This window comes from Procambarus clarkii, chromosome 17 (assembly GCF_040958095.1).
Source record: "Procambarus clarkii isolate CNS0578487 chromosome 17, FALCON_Pclarkii_2.0, whole genome shotgun sequence".
NCBI classification, from domain to species: Eukaryota; Metazoa; Arthropoda; class Malacostraca; order Decapoda; family Cambaridae; genus Procambarus; species Procambarus clarkii.
Window position 1 is genome coordinate 42033743 of NC_091166.1, and position 20754 is coordinate 42054496.

General features: G+C 37.3%; 1 protein-coding gene across 3 annotated transcripts in view; it reads right to left on the bottom strand.

Annotated features, from left to right (window-relative positions):
* Nucleotides 1–20754, bottom strand: part of LOC123772426 (sorting nexin-13) — a 40057-nt gene that overhangs the window by 13090 nt on the left and 6213 nt on the right. For all 3 annotated transcript variants that reach the window (XR_011228896.1, XM_045765559.2, XM_069325895.1), the window contains exons 4-14: nucleotides 19036–19247; nucleotides 18571–18779; nucleotides 16339–16511; nucleotides 15850–15963; nucleotides 14784–14916; nucleotides 11876–12037; nucleotides 7560–7750; nucleotides 6216–6370; nucleotides 5312–5426; nucleotides 3506–3616; nucleotides 1210–1342 (exon numbers count right to left, since the gene is read on the bottom strand). Coding sequence is in view for 2 of the 3 variants with exons in the window: in XM_045765559.2 (XP_045621515.2) it covers nucleotides 1210–1342; nucleotides 3506–3616; nucleotides 5312–5426; nucleotides 6216–6370; nucleotides 7560–7750; nucleotides 11876–12037; nucleotides 14784–14916; nucleotides 15850–15963; nucleotides 16339–16511; nucleotides 18571–18779; nucleotides 19036–19247 (1708 nt within the window). In the remaining variant the exon portion in view is untranslated. The remainder of the gene's footprint in view (nucleotides 1–1209; nucleotides 1343–3505; nucleotides 3617–5311; nucleotides 5427–6215; nucleotides 6371–7559; nucleotides 7751–11875; nucleotides 12038–14783; nucleotides 14917–15849; nucleotides 15964–16338; nucleotides 16512–18570; nucleotides 18780–19035; nucleotides 19248–20754) is intronic.

Below are 20754 nucleotides of genomic sequence, written 5' to 3' on the forward strand. Positions count from 1 at the left end.
AATATCTCCTTGAGCGTACAGCTACTGACTAGTGGCTATTTTAACACTTGCATTCTGGGGTTGACCAGTGCAGTATCAAGTGCTACACATCAAAGTTTATAATAATTGTTTATTTGTTCAGATTTTTGTTGTTGTAGTCTTTTTTTTATACTGAATATGTAAATATTTATAAATAATATTTCTTCCTAATACTCCTGATAACCTCTTAATGTGAAACTTGCAGTTTCTTCCCATTTCACTAGATGAATATGTTATAATGCAAGAAGGACCTAGTAGTGCTGACAATGATTAGAGATGAATCACCAAACTAGGATGGGAACTTAATGGTAGAAAATGCCAGAAAACTATCTTTACAGCAAAATATTATCTCCCCAATAATGCCCTCTCCTAATTTGTGTTCCAACTCTGTAGATAAATTTTGTTATAGTTTTACCTCATATATTAAAAACGAATAGCTTTACCCCTCAAAGAATTTGATCAAGAAACATCATTACAATTGTGTTTAAATTACAGTAGTTCAATTAAAAATGATTGTTATTGATTTACCCCCTTAAGTACTTAATGTACAGCCTTCGTTTACTAACAAAATTACATACTCTATATCTTTAAGCATAATTATCTATTAATATAATTTGATATTCAAAGTTCACAAACACATTGATTATTTATATAATTTTGCACAAATTTTATACTTTAAAAACTAAGTTTTACCTAAATACGTACATTGAAATTAGAATAATGAATTAGATTTCCAGGACAAGATGGGGCAAATAGTTTATCTGGCACTGCAAGCAAAAGATTGCTGCCACTGCATATTATGTAACATTAATCTGAGTTTCAGGTTAGATTCACATAAATTTTGGTGCAACGCACAAACATTAGGAATTCAATTAAAAAGGACAAGGCTGTTTGCACCATTTGAACCACAAGGCATATTCCTAGATGATGGAACACTCTGTACTAAGGTTTCTAACCTTTAGGCAAATGAGAAACTTCACAAGCTGCACGTAACTCTCCTCCAGGTTATCAGAGCATGCACAAGCCCATTGCGGAAAATTAGCGTTCAAAGGAGTCCCAGTATTTCATTCATGGGACTTTTTTTATTTCATTATTTACTTAGCACTGTACTACACATGATAAATACCATTAATTATCAGTACCAACATATTAATTCACTATGAAGATTCATCAGGCTATAATAATCATCACCTGTATCGATAATCTTAGCAGTTAGGGTGTAGGATTTTGAAGTAAGACTGGGAGATCGAGTGTGACATGGGGATGGATGAAGTGATCCACCTGGTTGTGGTGATTGAGCCCGAGATGACCCTCTGGAAACACTCTGAAATACATACAAAAATACATTACAATATACTGTAAACAAAAAATAAACGTTGATAAACAAATTTAACAAAAAAGCTTATCAAGTAAAAAATGTTTTCCAATGAAAACTTAACATTAGAATTCTTGTGTCTTGAGTAGCATAGTTTTTATATATATATAATACACGAGTTCTTACATTCTTGTACAGCCACTAGCACGCACAGCATTTTGGGCAAGTCCTTAATCCAAATATTCCTTGGAAAACGACCCTGCCAAATCGTTTAATAAAACCAGGTACCCATTCTACTGTTGAGTAAACAGAGGCGACAGTTAAGGATTGACGTACAGTAAATCCTTCCTGGCCAGGATACGAACCCAGGCCAAAGTGCTCTCGAAACGGCAGACCACTACGTCTTACCACTATGCCATGGAGACTGCAAAATGTATCAACAGCATATCTGATGTATTTATTTAATATTTTACAAATACAGTACAGTAGTAATTTAATGATTCATTGTGTCGAGGGACAGGCAGCCAGAGTGTACATACACGTTAGGCTTATATTGAGGTTCCTCCACCCCCCCACAGGGTCGAATTACTGACCCTGCCCCAGGATGCAACCACACAACAAGCTGACTTACTCCTGGGTACCTATTTACCGCTAGGTGAACCGGAGAATTAGGTGATAGGAAATGTGCCCAACTATTTTTCTCCCGCCGGAACTCAAACCCAGAATTTTCGATTGCGAGTCGAGAACGAACCCAACTATACTACCAGGACACTCTCTATAGTAGTAGGCATCCATCAGTCTCAGGAGACTATGGAGTTGCGTTCTGGTTGTCGGTCTGGAGTGGCCTCTCCAGGGTGTAAAGCCAGGGTAGGTTGATATGAAGGAGAAGCTGTTACCCAAGCAGCTGGTCCCCCCCCCCCCCTCTCCATGGCGTCGAGTGTCTCTAATAGAAAGGTAAACACCAATACGATTGGTTTCAGCACCGTCGCAGGAACTGAAAGCTCCGTAGTTGACCTTGACATTGGTGAAAGAAGGCACAGGGACTCCAAACCCAGAGACCACCATGGTTGGGGCCGGAGAAGAACCACCCCATCAAGGGAAATTACGACTCCAGCCTCCTAAAGCAGAGCTTGGGCCGCATGAGCCCCAGGAGGTGGACATTCCAGTCCTGCAGCTACGGATTCCAGACAGAGATCGTTACAGCCTTCTTGAAGGAAGCCAAAGGTAGGCTTCCTTCAAGACCAAGAAGAAGGAAGAGTAATAATTATTAAATACATCATTATTATTATAATAATTATTATAATAATAATATAATTAATTAATAATTATCACTCTCTATATACTATACTACTGTATTTTCAATCAATCTGAGTTCTATCACCCATATCACTGACACTGTCCAACTCAATTTCAGAGCTTCTTCTCAACTGAACAGTTATACTACTCTAATAGAAAATCCCTTCATTCTTACTGAACTAAGCATCAAACTCAAAACTATATTTTTACTGTTCCTCATTAACTGTTTTACCTTGTTTTAATAAAGTTACAGTACAGATTTTCCATCTTGTAACCTCAGCACTATTTATGTCCTCTTTTTCCTCTAAAGTTTCCTTCTTAACTTTACCATTTAACCTTGAAGGTCCTTTCTTTCTTGAACCTTTGATTTCTCCAATATACTGCACTCATACAGTATAACAAGTTTTGTTAATTTTTTATATATCTTTTACAGCACTAAGTAGGATAGGACATGCACAGATTAAGGCCAAAGATCAAGCACTAGGGCTGACATCTTTCAGCACATTACGTCACTAAATGATACAATCAAATAATATTTTTTGAGATTATGTTTTAGCCCTAGCTTCACTAAGTCCTTCCATGCTGCTTATAATGCTACCCTCATTTCAATATCCCTTACACTTGAGCAACTCTAATTTATACCGTGTAAAAACTGAGATGTACTTTAACGGCTCAGCTACATGAAAGTCCTACACTGTGGTGTGCGTAGTAAAAAAAAATAGTTCACAAATCAAGGCAAAAAATTGCAAATGGTAATTGGAGCACCTGTAAGGTTAATGGTATCAGCATTTCTGATCAAATTAGTTAGGGATATTATATTTCTCTGAGAAAATCAAAGTTAATCAATTAACAATCCTTCATATGGCATTTCCTTACTTTAAGATAGTTGTCATTTGAAAGAGTTGAATAACTTGAAGTAACAGACAGCCCATCTCCAGATAAACCAGGGCCCAATGGTACAGGGATCGATCCATCAACTTCTTCACCCTGAAAAATATATGAATTCATATACACTAATTAACTTCTTTAACCCTTGGAGTGCACATATCATCCTAAGAAGATTGACCTATGGTGTGTATGTCATCCTAAAATGTTTTTAAGTAACCTACAACATTTGAAACTCTAATGGGCACATAAATTGTATTGACGTAATTGGGAATTCATCGCCTCACTACACCCAAAGTAAGTGACTTGAGATTAACTGGACATTTCTGGGAGAGCCCCGGTGGCTCTCAAAAGCTATCTTGCTGGGATTGTTCCCTATTCCACGGTCACACCAGTCATGGAAGTTCTGTTTGGCCTACTGGGAACCAAAGCCAGAATCTGGCATCCCCTCCTCACAGAGGTGCAAGGAACAAGTGATAAGTTGACATCCCACCGACAAAGCATCCAGAAAATCAGCAAGCTTCACAAACAACTGGAGGGTTTAGAAAAGCTTTGGGCCAGGAGACCTTGTTGTGGTGGTGGCATTTTCAGCTGGCTATAGTTAGGAAGTGACCTAATGGGTTAATAGGTAGTTAATAAGTGTGTGCTTCAATGTTTCTGTGATGCCATGTGCTTGGAAAGGCCTCAAGTTTATATGAACAAGTTTTTTGGCAGCATTCCGGGTTAGATTGATTATTACACTGTGTAACAGTTTTTTGTTTTTGGGTAGTGTTATTTTCTGATTTTGCTTATGTCTCCAAAGAATAGAAAATAGCTATTATTTCCCTCAAACTTTGCTTTGACCTTTGCCTAAAACAGCTTTGGGAAGACATCTTGAAAATACCTGAAAGCTGCTGACTTATGAAACAGTGTGTCACAGCTCAAAATAATGAGTTGGCAGCCCAGCCATCAAGCACCTTCAAGACATCTTCGCTAAGCTGTCTTAGGCAAAAGTCAAAGCAAAGTTTGAGTGGAGTGACAGCCATTTTCCAATACTTTGGAGGCATGAGCAATCAGAAAATAACTATGCCCAGGGAAAAAGATTTGTGTTACATTATGGTATCCTGCATGTCTGAAGTAGGGACAGTTTGAAAAGTTGCCCACTGTACTAGTGCAGAAAGCAGACCTGCCCTGACTGCATGAGATCCTAACCAGGCATTCAGTAGGATCTTGCTTTAGGAAGCAACAGTGGCAGAGCTTAGAAAGAATGTGTTGAAAAGGAAGAGCAAGTCTAATACTGATGTGGCCTATATTCGGTGAAGAAAACATGTTGAAGTTCATATACTGTACAACCCGTTCTCGCAAATTTAATAAGTCAATATTGACTTGTTAAATATGTGCATAGGTGACATACTTAACATAATAGATACCCTTAAAAAGATTCATAGAAAACACCGACCTTACCTAACCTTGTTAGTATCTTAAGATAAGCATCTTATTGCTTCGTAATTACAATTATTACCTAACCTATAATAGGTATAGGTTAAGTAATAATTGTAATTTCGAAGCAATAAGATGCTTATCTTAAGATACTAACAAGGTTAGGTAAGGTCGGTGTTTTCTATGAATCTTTTTAAGGGTATCTATTATGTTTAGTATATCACCTATGCACGTAGTTAATAAGTCAATATTGACGTTACGAATTTGCGAGAACGGGTTGTACTGTATATTCTTTTCTACTGTCCTTTATTTAAAAGTAAATATTGTTATAATATTAATGGTATTTACACTTAACCCAAAACCTGAATTTAAACTCACTTGTTCTAAGGAATTGAAGCTGATATCATCAAGAGATTGAGAATCTTCTTCATCAGATCTTGATGCATCTTTTAATAAATCTAATTCTGCTAAGAGTCGAATATACCACATGGATCTGGAAAGCAATATTGTAAACTGATACACCAAGGTCTATTTATTTATCTTATACTTAAAAGCTTTAGTTTTATATGCAACTACCCCGCCAATGTTAATAAACAAGTGCAATGATAAACTATCCCAACTGGAATTTATGCCTGTATATTCTGTCTTAAATGAAAATGCTGCTTAGGTATGAATATGGTACAGTATTTATGTTTTGAAAATGGTTCATGTACTATATTGCATATCTACATCTGAACATTTAACATATATTATAAAGAAGTAAATACCACTGCTTGGCACCCTAGAGTAAAAATTTTTAACAGAAAAATATGCAGACCCCATGCACTGATGTTATACAGGGGGTTAAACAATTCTGTCTATGGCATCAGATATGGACAAGAGCTATATTGGTACAATAGTTCAGCAAGATTCATTTGAGATACTGCACAAAGTTCATTCTATGTTGTGATGTGATACAATTGTCTTTCTTATTGCTTGAGCCCCAACACATCACATCTGATGGAGTAAACATAATTTGAATACAGAGCCATGTTACCCCCACTGGTTTTCATCTGACATTACATTTAAGGGGCCAAAATATTTTATTGCCAAGGATATTCAACCTCCAAAATGTATGATCCAAACAAAATTATTTCTGAACAAATGCTTACAAAAAAAAATAGAGCAATGATTTTTCCATTTGATATTTTTTTCTGTAATATCAAACTGCATCAGTTACAATACCAGTCATTATTACAAATCATAATTATAATTACAGGAATATATTTAATAGTAGTGCTACCTTCTAAATGCTGGTAAAAATAATTCTGCTTCCTGTAGTGTCATAAACAAAGCTGACTGAACTTCATCAAACCATGTTTCTGTGACCTTCTCGGAGCGCATTCGAAGAATCAGCCTCTTAACTATACTATCATCCATTGCCACTCTTGGACTTGCCTGTTATAAAAATAAGAAAATTATTTTTATAATTTTTATAATATTTATTAATTATTTTTATAATATTTAATAAATATAGAATTTCAAACAGTAATACAAAAATTACAACCAGTATAAATCAAAATTATATACACTGACCGATGTCATATAGGTCTTTTCCAACTACCTAACAAAATTTATTTACAATAAATAACATTAAAGAAATAACACAAACAATTGTGCATAGGCATCACATTATTATGAAATTTGCATTAGATCCAATGTGTAGCTTTGCTACAAAAATCTTTGGTCAAATAGAACAGTGTCTGTATGGCCATGGCCACATCAATTCACTTCACTAACTTTGTGTAGGCATAACCACATCATATTTGTTTAAATATTTAATATTCTTATACATTTAGAGTAGTACTAAATACAGAATTTGTGGAGCATAGACAAGAGAATTTGTTAAGTCCCAAAAACCAGCTTTAATCCAAAGGGGAAGATCCCAAAAGTGATAATTTGTGTCATTAATAGGAAAATAAATTGTCACTGAAGTCTGGATAAATCAAGACATACCTGATTACTCTCCAGTAACCTGGAGTTTGATGGAGGTAAGGCAAATAGTGTGTGTGCTTAGGAAGCAACTGAGTGGTCTTCGTTCAGAAATAGTGTATTGAGTGTAATGAACTGCTCCTTTCTGAGCCAGTTCCTATCATGCTCTCATTCCACAAAAGTTGTCTTATCTTTCCTGAGCATGGTTGGGTGGTCTGGACTTCAAGTGGGGATTGCTGGTTCCCCGACCCTGTTGTTGTGGCTGTGACAACACTTTGAGACAGGCTGCGGACATTACTCTATTAACAAGTAGTTTGCAGAGCAATAATTGACATTCTTTGACAGTTGTTATGAGTTAGACACACCACTGTCTACATTCCCTAAATAGAAATCAGGACAAAGTTTGATTTCCTTTCTGGGGTGTTCGAATATCATGTCACTGATTGTAGTAATGTCATTCCTGCAATGCAACTCCTAATTATATTCTTAAATTCATTAATTAGTTTATGGATATACTGACCAACCCTAGAAAAGGTAATAAAACACTGGAACAATGCAGCAATATTATACACAACAATTAATTAAAGGAAATAATGCAATAAACATACATGAATAATAATCCACACATGCTAACTTATATATAGCTCTGACATACTTTCTCAGACAGATATTGCTCATAGATCATCTCTGCCTCTTCTTTATGAGATGAAAGATCATGTGCAGAAAAGTGATCATGGCATAAGTCTGGCATGGTCATCCCAGAACCCTGAGATTCTGACTCTTCGAGGTGCTGTAACCGCTCCAGTTCCAGAGCACACAGTCTTTCATTAACTGTTGTGCGCCAACCTACCGAGTAAAATCAAATTAAAATATTAAATACCAGTATATAATTTGAAATCGAACTTCTAGGCCAACAATGTGTTCAAAGATTAACACAGTTAAGGTAAGAAAGTTCATTGAATATGAATCACTTTAAATTCTAAAATTCCTGGAATGATGTACAACAATATTTCACTATACCAAAATACTGGTAGTTATTGCTGAAAAAGTCTTATTTTTGCTACCTAATAATAAAGAAAAAGACAAGAATTGTAAATGGCACAAAATCATTAGCTTTGAACTCTGCAAAACTATCATAAAATGCACATATTGTATAACAAATGGGACGTACAGTATCATGATTAAGCATTGTTGAAAACTTCAGAAAAATTAATGAATACATTTTAATACAAAATATGCTATTCCTCAAGTGGATTAACTGGAGACCAGACCCTGTCTGTTGGACAGTTTCCATTTATACAGAGTTTTTTTCCTTTTATCTTGGTCATTTTGGGTTTTTTTAATGCAAAATGTTTCTTTTTTTAGCACAAAGTCTATAAGACATTTTTGTGCATAACTCTGCCCATTATACTAGAATTATATGTTAGCAAGAGTTTCCTAAATACATATTATTAGGCACTCAACATTTAATAGCATAAAATAATGTTCAGTACATGCATGTGCAAATTAGGATGAAATAAATTAACTTCTAACAAACAAATTTGTTACACAGTATTAAATACAGTAATAATAAATGTAAATGTTAAAAATCAGGGTTTGATCTTGTGAAAGCAAATTTTTGAGTATGTTACTTTCTTGTTGCCACAGATGAAATATCATGCATGCTACAAACAACAAAGCCACAGCAAAATCTGGGAGCTACACAAAAACCACTCGCCAACAAATGAAGGTACTGTAACCAAGCGTACCTGAGGTAGAGTACCCAAAACAAAAGCTTAGTCAAAGAGTAAAAAACCAGGGAACCACAAATGCAGTGTGAACTTTAAGAGGAGGAATCCACTGCTAAAGGTCAAACCAAACTATAACAGTAAACGTGACTGTGGATCACCAGCCAGTCAAGTCATGACACACATCATACGCTCACCAGAGGCACTACAAATATACATACTGTTTTGTCTTATGAATGACACAGCATAAGCTCACTTCATGGTGAAACCTAGTCTCATGCCTGCCCAACCATCATTGGAGAACTTGAGAATAAATGTGATGGGGTTTGAGGCAGAGAGCCTGAGGTAGGTATAGGTGCTGCTAACTGGCAGAGGCCAAGATGGCAACGGTAGGTTTATAAGACTACTACTTTGTGTGATCCCCAGTAGGGCTTAGAAAGGGTTTACATGAACATTCAGTTGTCACTAAGCTGATATGAACATTTCTCCAGTACCTTTATAGCTCCAGCAAGGTTTGACAATGATGTTTTAAAAGATCATATTGTGTCAGTGCAGACTGTCACCTTGCCCTGACTATCATGATCCAATCCTGTTATCTAGCTTTTGGGACAATCTGAGAACAGCTCAGAAGATAATAATTTGGTCATTTTATTAGAATAACTTCTGGTACTCCAGAACATTTGTATTAGTGTGATAACCCTCCTCTTAATGGAATATAGTGTAATGTATATGATTTGTTACAGTTATTAAGGAGATTAACAGAACATTTTTAAGAAGGCTACAATGTCCATTGATTAGACACATCCATTACAGAGAGGTCTGTTTAAGGATTTCAACACTGTTTCTGTCGGTCTGTTTGTATATGTGTAATTACCCAAGTGTAGTTACAGGATGAGAGCAATGCTCTCTGCCAAATGTTGCTCCATATACTTATTATATTATTAAGTTGGAAAGTGTAGCACAGGCTCCTGACAGAATGTCCTTTATGAGGTTCTCTGGTGACAGTTTACTATCCAGAACCACCCCTAGATCGCTATCTTAATCTGAGCTCTTTAATGCCTTTCCACATAATTTGTAGACTGTGTGAAGTTTTTTCTCCCATTTCACATTCCATAATGTGGCATTTAATCACATTAATTAAATTCCATCTGATAATGTTACTCCATATGCTTATTTTCTCCATGTTATCTTGAAGATATGACAATCATCAAAGTCTATTAGCTTTACTAGTAGCTTAGCATCAGCTAACATTTTCTTATAATATTGTATTCCATCTGGTAGATCGTTTATTTAGTCATTGAACTAAAACTGAACCTTGCAGTACTAGAGTAGTAACATTTCTCCAATCTGATACATTGCCTCTGATATCTGTACTTATTTTCCTGTCAGAAGTTCTCCCTGTCATGCCTCCAACATGTTCCAGCTTCTAAAACAACCTATTGTGTGGGGCTTTGTCAAAAACCTTTTTTTTAGGTCCAGATAAATGCAGTCAACCTAACCATATCTTTCCTGTAAGATCTCTGTGGCTCTATCATAAAAACAAGTAGATTTGTTACACAGGATCTTCCTGTTTAAAAGCCATGTCTTTTTATTTTTATATAATTTCTTTCCAGGTATTCTACCTATTTGGTTTAGCAGTAATTATTTCTGTTTTGACTACCACGCTTGTCAACAAGACAGGTCCATAATTTGAAGGGTCTTCTATGTAACCGTTTTTGTAGATTGGAGCTATACTTGTCTTTTTTCCATATATCTGCTAAGATTCCTGTACAAAAAGATGCCTGAAAAGTCAGTTGAAGTGGAATACTCTGCTCAGGTGTGCTTTCCCTCGAAACCCAATGTCAGACTCAATCTGGGCTAAATGTTTTGTTTCTACCTACAACAAATATGTACTGTACATGTACATCTACAAATATGTACTACAGTAGCTCCTTCAGCAGTTTTTTCCCTTCATCTCCACTTACTATAATCTCTCTCATGATGACTATAAAGCCCTCTCACTCATCATCTAATTCTTCCTGTGTTCATGTGTTGCTTGTTGGTGGACTTTAGGCAATAATAATTAATTAGTTTATCTGGTTACATTTCTCTAGTAGTGCCATTATGTCAACTTCTCATAGGTTGTCAAGTATTAATTCTTTTACCTTCAGTCATTTCTTCACCAGACAGCAATGCCTCTACTTTTTCTGTCATATTTGCCAATAGTGTTACCCTTTGAGAATAACACCTTGTTTTAAACTTTATCTTCAAGTCTCATCTCTGTTAGTGCAACAATATCTGGCATCTTGAGCTGTATTATATCATTTAACTTCAGTATTTTTTACCTCACCTCATCTTAGTATACACAATTTTCAGAACTGTGTATGTATGTACTCACATAGTTGTGCTTGCAGGGGTTGAGCTTTAGTCCTGTCTCTCAATTGTCAATCTACTTGTGTACAAGTTCCAGAGCCTATTGGGCTCTATTATACCTATTTTTGAAACTATATGGAGTTTGCCTCCACCACATCACTTCCTATTGCATTTCATTTATTAACTACTCTAACATTGAAACAATTCTTCCTAATGTCTCTGTGGTTCATTTGGATGTGAAGTTTCAATCTGTCCCCCTTTGTTTATGTACCACTGATGCTAAATAGTGTCTTTATCTAGCCTATCAATTCCTTTGAGAAATTTTTAAGTGGTAATCGTATCTCCCCAAACTTCTATTTTCCAGTAACATGAGGCTTAAATCCAGTAGCCTTGTCTCAAAACTCATACCTCTCAACTCCAAGACTAGTCTAGTGACATACCTCTGTACTTTAACTTTGTCTTGTTTGCCTAGATATGGATAGGGCAGGATTAGGGAACAGGGAAGCGAGAGAGAAAGGTAGGGGAGATGAGGGAAGGAGTTAGGAGAGAAATCCTAATGGATACCCCATCTATTATACACAAGTTTACAAGACTAACATTAGAATACTACAAAGATTCAATAGTGTACAGCTCAATGAAAATGTGTTCCAAATCTAAAGTCATTTTGTAACATCTCAAAATTGGTACCTATCATTAAAGATGATAATTTTTGTCTACTAAATATAAAAGGATCAAAGACTGATAAAAATAAACAATAACCCCTTTTAAATTCATGTGAATTATTGAAGCACTAAAAAACTCTGAGACTTGCATTACCAGGTAACCTTCAAAACAGCTACAGGAAATTGGTGTTGAAATCTGCCTCAAACACAAGTAAACAACGGAAACTTACACTCAATATTTAAGTACAAGTTGATATAATGCTGTGCATTAATTGAGGCCATGTAGTTGAGAAAATGATCCAAAGTGAGACTATTCTTTAATATTGCCTCAAGTGGCAGCTGAAACAACTTCCCACGAGCTAAATGTTGGTAGTCCAAATTCACAGGCAAACCTGTAGGTAAAAATTAAAATGAGGAATTTTAAGTGTAGACAGTTACAATTATCCATGGAATGGCTTAAACAAAAAAATTCTGAGAAAATGTGGCACATTCACTTCACATGCAACCTAATTCGTACAAACATCATACATAAAAATTTTGTAATAAAGGTACAGTACGAAGGTTGATCAACGATTTTATTTTTAAATAGCTCTAATCCTAAAAGGATGATAAGAGCATATAGATTAACAATCAACAATGAATAAATAATAGAATGATGAGTGAATGCAGGAATTTTTTCTAAGATTTGTTTGCATTAAATGCGCACAGTACGTGATCAGTGGCACATCTAGGGAGAAACTGCGCCTACGGCAAGCACTGAAATTGAGCCCCTGCCCAAACATCTGACTCCCATCTCTCAGATAACTGTACCATAAAATCAGCTAAAAAATACTAGTCAACTTTGTTAATTTTTTAATTGACAAATTATGACACTACATGAAAATTACAACTGCACCTTCCTTGCTTTCACTGATGTAAATTCGTCTGTGATGTGGTTAAAGTAAGTTCTTTCAGTTTCTTCTCTTTCTACACTTAGAAAGAGAAAGAGATTACAGAGTTTGCCTTGACCCATGGAGGCTCTCTAATACTTGTAATCTTGTATTAGCTGTAATCTTGCTGAATGATCTCTCATGGCTGGCAATGGAAACCACGATAGTTATGGAACTACTATTATATGAACAGCAATGTGAAGATTAAGGAAGATGTTCTCATCTCAATAATGAACAATAGATTTGAGAGGTTCTTCAGGTTTTGATATTTTCACATTTGCCCGATTTGATAGTAACGTTCTGCAATGTAAAATTTCTTCATATAGCTGCTGTCCATCAACATCAGAACTGTACAATTTGCCCAACTCTTTGCACTTCTTCTTTAGATCATTACTCTTAGCGGCAGTGCTGTAACACAATCAAAATATATTTGCTATATGTAGTTAAAGGAAATAAATCCTTTAACTACATATAATAATAATATAATCAAAGACAGATTGCACATCTTAAGAAAATTTTTTTTTTTATTTTTTCACTATCCGAGGATAGCTTATCTAACGTAAATAGAAAGTACTTAGTGGTGCCCCCTTCAAGTGCCATTCAGGCCACAGGTCATACTTGCCATACTCTAGATATGCCACTGTACATGATGCATTGATACTGTCTACCAATATCTTTGAAAGTGAGGCATAATAAATAAAGAAAAAACAAACAACTTGAAAAGCATGTGTGGTTTTCATGAGGATAGAAAGAAAAAATATCTATAACAAAAAGCTGTAAAGTGAAAGAGTCAGCAAATCATAAGACTGAAATGAGTGTATTGAGATTCTATTCAGATAATGTGGTAATGATCTGGATCATTATGAAATCATAGAATCTTCTATGAAATCATAGAAGGTCCCCCAACTTATCTTCAATATAAGTTATACATTTACTATGTTTTCTGATCTATGTCATTCAGTTGCACTCTTAGATAAGAGCCTGTGTCCTTGGAGAGGATCAAGCAACAGTCAGGCTAGACAATACATTGGCACCAGATACACATGAACCTTTTCAAACGGTCCCTGCAAGGTCAACGGTCAGAAACGGTCAGAAGTGCCAGACCAACCAGGCTGTGGTGGGTATGTGGGGCCTGCGGGCCGCTCCAAGCAACAGCCTGGTGGACCAAGCTCTCACAAGTCAAGCCTGGCCTTAGGCCGGGCTTGGGGAGTAAAAGAACTCCCAGAATCCCATCAAGCAGGTATCAAGCAGGTCATAATAGGATCTAACAAGTTCTTAGTCACATACAATTGGGTGGGTTGAGGAATGAGGGAACTAAATTATGTTTATGTGATTGGTAGGGATAAAACAGCAGAATCACAAGTGACTGGATGATAGGGAAACAGAAATAAATCAAAATGTTACAGAAACAAAAAAAGAGAATTTTTTTTTATAAAAATTTTGTGTAGGAGCACATGGCAAATGTACAAATACACTTTATAGAGTATGTCTGTGGCTGGGACATTTGAGAATATTTAGTAATATGTAGGGTGGAAATTTGTTGGGATCTCAATAAAATATAATATATTTATATGTTTATTGTATTTTATTGAGATATATTTATTAATATTTTACTAATTATTTAGGGAAGTGTTGAACAGGTGACTTTGGGATGTATCTAGAAACACTTTCCTTATTTTCCCCAAATACAATTAAGTTATGTCACACGAGTCACAATCAGAATGCATTTTGTTTTCTATCATGGGCTACTTACAAACAACTTGATATATAAAGCATACAATTATCGATTATGATTATACGGACATTCCCTTGAAACCTACTCCAATATTCGACTACAATTGTCAGATTCTTGGGCAACGTGAAATATATTCATTACAATCAAGCAGACAAAAGAAAAGAAAGATTTGACCTCTTGGAGAGAAGGGAGGGAATTATCAGGGGAAAGTGCCAAGCCATTACGACTATATAGCACTTGGAAGGTGTCGGGATAAGGATTTGGGATGGGACGGGGGGAAGGATATGGTGCCCAATCACTTCGACGGACGGGAATTGAACGCCAGCCTGCATGAAGCGAGACTGTCGCTCTATCATCCAGCCCAAGTGGTTGAGATACAATTAAAACTACTATACTAGATAAACATTGTTTATAATAAAATGATGTTTCACTATATATATACAGTACATATTTAAAAGTAATTAAACAATTTACCCATTGAATCAGTTTCTGATCCTTTGTCTATTCTGTTGATACGATTGTCAATAACACGTCTTATAAATTCAAGACTTCCTAATTGCTGCTTGACTTCAGTCCCTTCATCACGACCTCCAGAATCCCGTGACCTCTGCAGGAGAAAAAAATACTGACTATAATGAAACACACTTTTCTGGTAAGGCCCCGAGTAGCTTCCTGAACTAAGTGCTGGTCTTGTCAAGCCATAGGAAGAAGTATCCAGTGCTTCACAGCCCTTCTTATCAGAAGCCAGAACTAAAATCTGGCACCCTTTATAAGGAGAGGAAACCATGGAGATCAGAAATGAACCCAAAACTGAGGGGGAAAAACAAAGCATAAGTACAATAAAAGTAGCAACTGCTTAAACAAAATTAGGTAACCGAGGGTAACGAGGAAACAATCAGTGCCACAGAGTTAAGAGCCTAATTTTGATATTCCCGGCTACTACCAGGCAGCAGCCCATGCACCTGCTGCACCAGCCAGTGTGCCGCCTCAATCACAAGCTGCCCAGAAAACACCCCTTCACCCCACAAAAGGAAAGGAAACAGGGCGGTGACAGGGAGTACTGACTTAACTCATAACGACACCTCAGCAAAGAAAGCCGCATTTCTATTTTTTTTTATTCAACAGCAAAATGTGGCCAGGTCTTAACCATGGAAAAAGGAAGCAGGCAAAGAGGGCCAGGGGCAATGGGGCATTTTAGTGAGGTCTATAATCTGATCCTAGCTACCAGCAGGCAAGGTTGGGTCTCAGAGGACTGGTTTATTTCCTTGGGACTTGATGACTAAACCACACATCAGAAAATGAAGAAACTGTGAAGTTTTTATCTGTCCTGGACTATTATCAAGTGAGCTAGACAAGCGCTTAGCTCTGGAACATACTAAGAGAGCACTTCCAGAAACATCAGTAAATAATAATTTATTGCTAAATTGAAACCTTATTTGAAAATGAAAGCATACAAAGTTCATTCATGATGTTTTGTATGTCTAGCCAACTATACACATGTAAACAAAGAGAAGTATACACAAATACACCATTTACTTACTAAATTTGTCATTTCTTTTACAACAAGGCTTCTTACAGCATCTAATTCGTCTAAGTTACTAGTGGTTTTTATCACGTTAACAAACAATTCACTTGTTATTGGAATGTCTGTGCACTGAAAAGATAGGAAATTAATACCAATATTAAATGTGTTCGAAGCATTCAAATTAATTTTCACATGTAATTACAGTACAGTATATTGAAAATGAATAGAAATAAATTTCACAATTTGTCATATCTGAGAAAAAGAATAAAACTTATTGCAAGACAAATAATGACTATATATATTGTATATGTTTTGATCATAACCAATCAAGATAAGTATTCCCAGGGAGTCATCTCAAGATACACACAAAAGTGGTGTAATAAGAATAGGATGCAATGATTGTAAGTTGCTGTAATGGGTACAGCAACTTATAAAGAAGGGGGGAATATAAGTTCTGTCATTTTCAATTGTAAAAATGAATTGTTGAGGCAAATGTGTACTTACAGCCCATATGATAAGGGTATTTATATAGTCTGGATCAGAGATGAGAGAAACAACAGGCATGATGACAGACGATACTAAAATCTCCACCACTGCAGCACACAGAGGAGCATTGGAGAAGTCCTCAGGGGGTAGAATATAGTACAAGATGGTCTCCACTATGTCACTTAAATAATCTGTTGAGGATGAATTTTTATTATTTACTATTTTAAGGTAAAGTGGGGCTGTCACCTCCGATTATCCCAGACAAAGCCTTCTAAATGTAATAATATATTGAGGTTCACACTCGACTGTCCAGAATCGACATCCCACTCTCTTGCATTAAAAACATTAATTAAAAATATATATAAAAAACAGCATTGAATGTAATGAAACATCATTTTCTGGGTTAGTCTTGGAGGCTCCCTGGAGCTATTGGACTGATATTAGTTATATTATTCTGGGGCTTCAGTCATATGGAGTTCAGCCTAGTGGAGATCACTAGGCAGAACCTGGCCCCCCTCAGGGAGACACAGGAAGCAATGGCCTAAGGAAACCCCCTTGTGTTTGGGAGTACAGTATTCCATATCTGCCATCGACCCGGGTTGGGCACAGAGAAAGATGAGCGTCCCAAAACAAACTCCACAAGGTAGAAAATTGCAACCTAAGACCAAACAGGGAGCCAGAACTCCCCCAAAAAACAAGAAAACAAGCAAACGTCATCAGCCTGCCGTGCCATCTTGTCCGCGCAGCTTCCCCCTTCCCCCGCGCCGGCTGCCCACTTTCCAGTTCGGAGACTGAACATCAAAAATGAAACAGCTGACCAGAGGAATGGAGAATGCCACAGGGAGCCTCCAGGGCTCACCCAGAAAATGGCATTTCATTACATTCAATGCTGGTTTTCTATGGGGAGCCCTTTCGGAGCTACATACCCAGCGATAAGTAAAGGAGGAACCTACCTGGATGATGGCAGCACCGCGTGCCTCAACTCGAATACGGGACAACTGGCGACAACCGATGGCCCAAGGCCACACAACAACAACTCTGACCCAGAACAATCATAAAATAATGGGCAGCCAGGACCCTGTTTGACCCCCCCAAAACCTCCCCCGTGCCCGAATGTCAGCCCAGAACATGGTCCCAAACACAGCGGCAAGAGCAGCATACAGTACTTACGAACAGCATGGCCACGAGGGTAGACCGCAGGCTGGCTAGACTTAAAAACCCTGCGGACAACCTGGGAGACCCGAGCCCTGGAACAGGGAACGAGGGAGATCGGATCAACCCAAAGTGCGTCCCCGGGCACAGAGTGGTGCAGAGGTAATGGCAAAGAGCTGCAACTGGGCACAACACATGTTGAACCCCCTGGCCGAACCAACCAAGCATCAATCACCCAAGGACCCCTCCAGAAGCCTGATTCTCATTCATCAACAGAAAAGAAGGAGACAGCTGCAACCGAACAAAACGTCCACCAGGAATGAATGCGCAGAAACCCCTGCACTGGAGGAGAGCAGGAAGCTCACTGACCTGACCACCAGAAGCCAATGCCAACAGAAACAAAGCCTTCTGAAAGCAGTCTAGAACCAAGGGGGCTACCACAAACCGAGGAGAAGAGAAAAAAAGAGAGCACCCGGTCCAAAGACTAGGACTGCTTAGGCGGCGCATGAGCAGGCCGAAGGTGAAACAAAGTATGAGAATGCCCAGAAGCCACGGCAGGAGGACAAGTCTTGAATGCCTGCCTCCGTCTTGAATGGGGCAGCCCCCGGAGCCGCCCGAGTCTCATCACCAACTAAACCCTGCCCCAACTCTGAATCCCTCAGATATTTGGGAGCCGGCAGTAGTGTCGGAGGAGCAGGGTGGGGAGAGGGGGAAGAGCTGTGTGGACAAGTAGCACAGGTCGCTGATTACGCTTGCTTGTTTCCTTGTTTCGTTTGGGGTGAGTTCTGGTAACTGTTTGGTCTAGGGTTGCAATTTTCTACCAGGTGGAGTTTGTTTTGGGATGCCTATCTTTCTGGGTGCCTAACCCTGGTTAATGGCAGATGGAAGACTCCCAAACACAGTAAGGTTTTCCTTGGGCCATTGCTTTCTGCAGGGCCAGGTTCTGGTTCATGGTTCCTGGTAGGCAGAACTCCTTCGACTGAAGCCCCAGACTAACACTGAATAGGTAATATCAGTCCGATAGCTCCAGGGAGCCGAAGAGGCTCACCACAGAGAGAAAAGTTAAAGCTTTACAAAGTCTAATCACATAAAGCTCACCTTTTTCTGCATCTGGCTTTAAGCATATTTCATCATGACATATATCTTTTTCTTTTTCTGCTTCTCTTTCAAAGAAGTGATCAATCAACTCTTCACTAGTGGCCTTTCCACGTGCAGCTGATCTCGCTTCTCGAAACAACCGTAAATGACAAGCGATGTCATCAACAAGTCGCGTAGTAAGATAGCCAACCCAATCCATATTTTTACATCTGAAGGGAAAAGTATGTGCTTATTAGTTGAATTCAGAAACTAAAGAAAATAAGTCAAACAGATAATAAATATAAACCTAGAGTGAACTTATTTAAGATTAGGAAAGTATGAATAAATTGCATTATTACAGTAATATATTTTATGACGTCTTTTGAAGCTACATTTTCCCCAAAAGGCAAAGAGTTTAACTAATCTACAGCATTATTTTATATATGTTTAAAATCAAAGGATACAATAAATATTGCAAAATCTTACCTATTTGCAAGGACAATCATAGAGTGCTGTACAGTTCGATGCAGCTGAGTAATAAACGCTTGATGGTAGGAGAGGTGGTTGTACCAAGTAAGTATGAAGTCACGTACTACAAGTGTTACCACCCCTTGAAGCTGCTCATCTATAAGGCTGGATCCTGTGACTCGACGATCTTGCCGCTCAGTGCTACTACTAAGTTGTATACTACTCACCACCTATGCATGACAAAATAAAAAGAAAAGGAAAAAGAACAAAAATCAGCTGTTATACAACCATCCAAATCTCTTGCTTAGCTGTAAAATTCAGAGTATTACCTACTTTCAATTCATTTACAATACTGTATTTTGAATACCTGTACTGTTCTTCATATCTCCCCAAAACTCATGTACTAAGGGGGGAGGCTAGCTATTATAGGTATGATGATTTAAGACAACAGTCTTTTACCTACCATGCTAAACATGCCCTTTTAACTTGACATATATATTCACTACACCCTCGTGATACCTTCCCCATATATTCTGTACTTTACATTCCTCTTATAGTATTTTAGTTACCTGTCACTTTTGGCACAACACTCATATTTTATATATTCCACCCATAGTGGCTGGAGGTTCTGTTATTTTTCGAGGATGGGTGGTTTTTCTTATACTGACGGCTCCACTTTTCTCTCTCTCTGTCAGACTTTAGTTGTAATCCTTACATTGTAATCCTCACTTTAGCTCACTCTTTGCAGTTTAATTCTTGCAAGTCTAATCTTTCAGGGCACTTGGAGTTTAGCCATAAGTCAGTAACTTTTGCTTTAAATGAACTTACTATAAACTAAAACAAATTACAGAGGAACCTCAGGTGATGAGAGGCTCCATCTATGAGCATTTCAGGTAACGAGCAAGCCCCCTCACAGAAAATTTGTCTCGATTGACGAGCTTCGCTCGGTTAAGGAGAAAACCACGTGGTGCTTCCTAGAGTTCCCGCTGATTCTTACAAATTCTCAGACGTCTCTGATGATGCAAATCAATTAAAAAAATTTAAAAGATGCTAATGATGCTGGGATGTAAAGGGGTGACTGCTATAATGTTGCAAAGCATTGATTTTTTTTTTTTTTTAGAAAAAATTAAACAAAAAATTAAAAAAATTTGAAAAAGAAAAAATGTCAAAAAGTTTCATTCAGTGTACAGTATTTAAGATAGGATGCTCCATTTTCTATAAATAAAAAAAATAAAACAAGAATTGAAGAAAAATTAAAAAAGAAAAATTTCAAAAAGGTTTGTTCAGTGTATGTCAGGTAGGCTGCTTCATTTTCTACGGAAATTTTTTTGAATATCATTTGATGTTTTTCGGAGGTGGAACGGATTAATTTTATTTTCATTATTTTAAATGGGGAAATTCGTTTCACAAGACGAGCGTTTAACATGACGAGCTCAGTGCCGGAACAGATTAAATTCGTTAACCGAGGCTCCTCTATAAAATATATCTTACTCTCACTATTTCCTGTTCCTTAATTTTGACATATCCATCTAACTTAGTTACAATTACAGAAACATATTACAGTACTTTAAGTCTGTTGAACAATATAGATACATACTTGAATATCACAGAGATGTTTTAGACAAAATGGAAATAATGCTCTGTGCAACTCAAAACTCTTTCAGTCAGTGAATCATGTTCATCAGCTTCTCCAGAAACTTGGTGAACAGGATGAAATGCTAAATGTAAGTGTCCTGA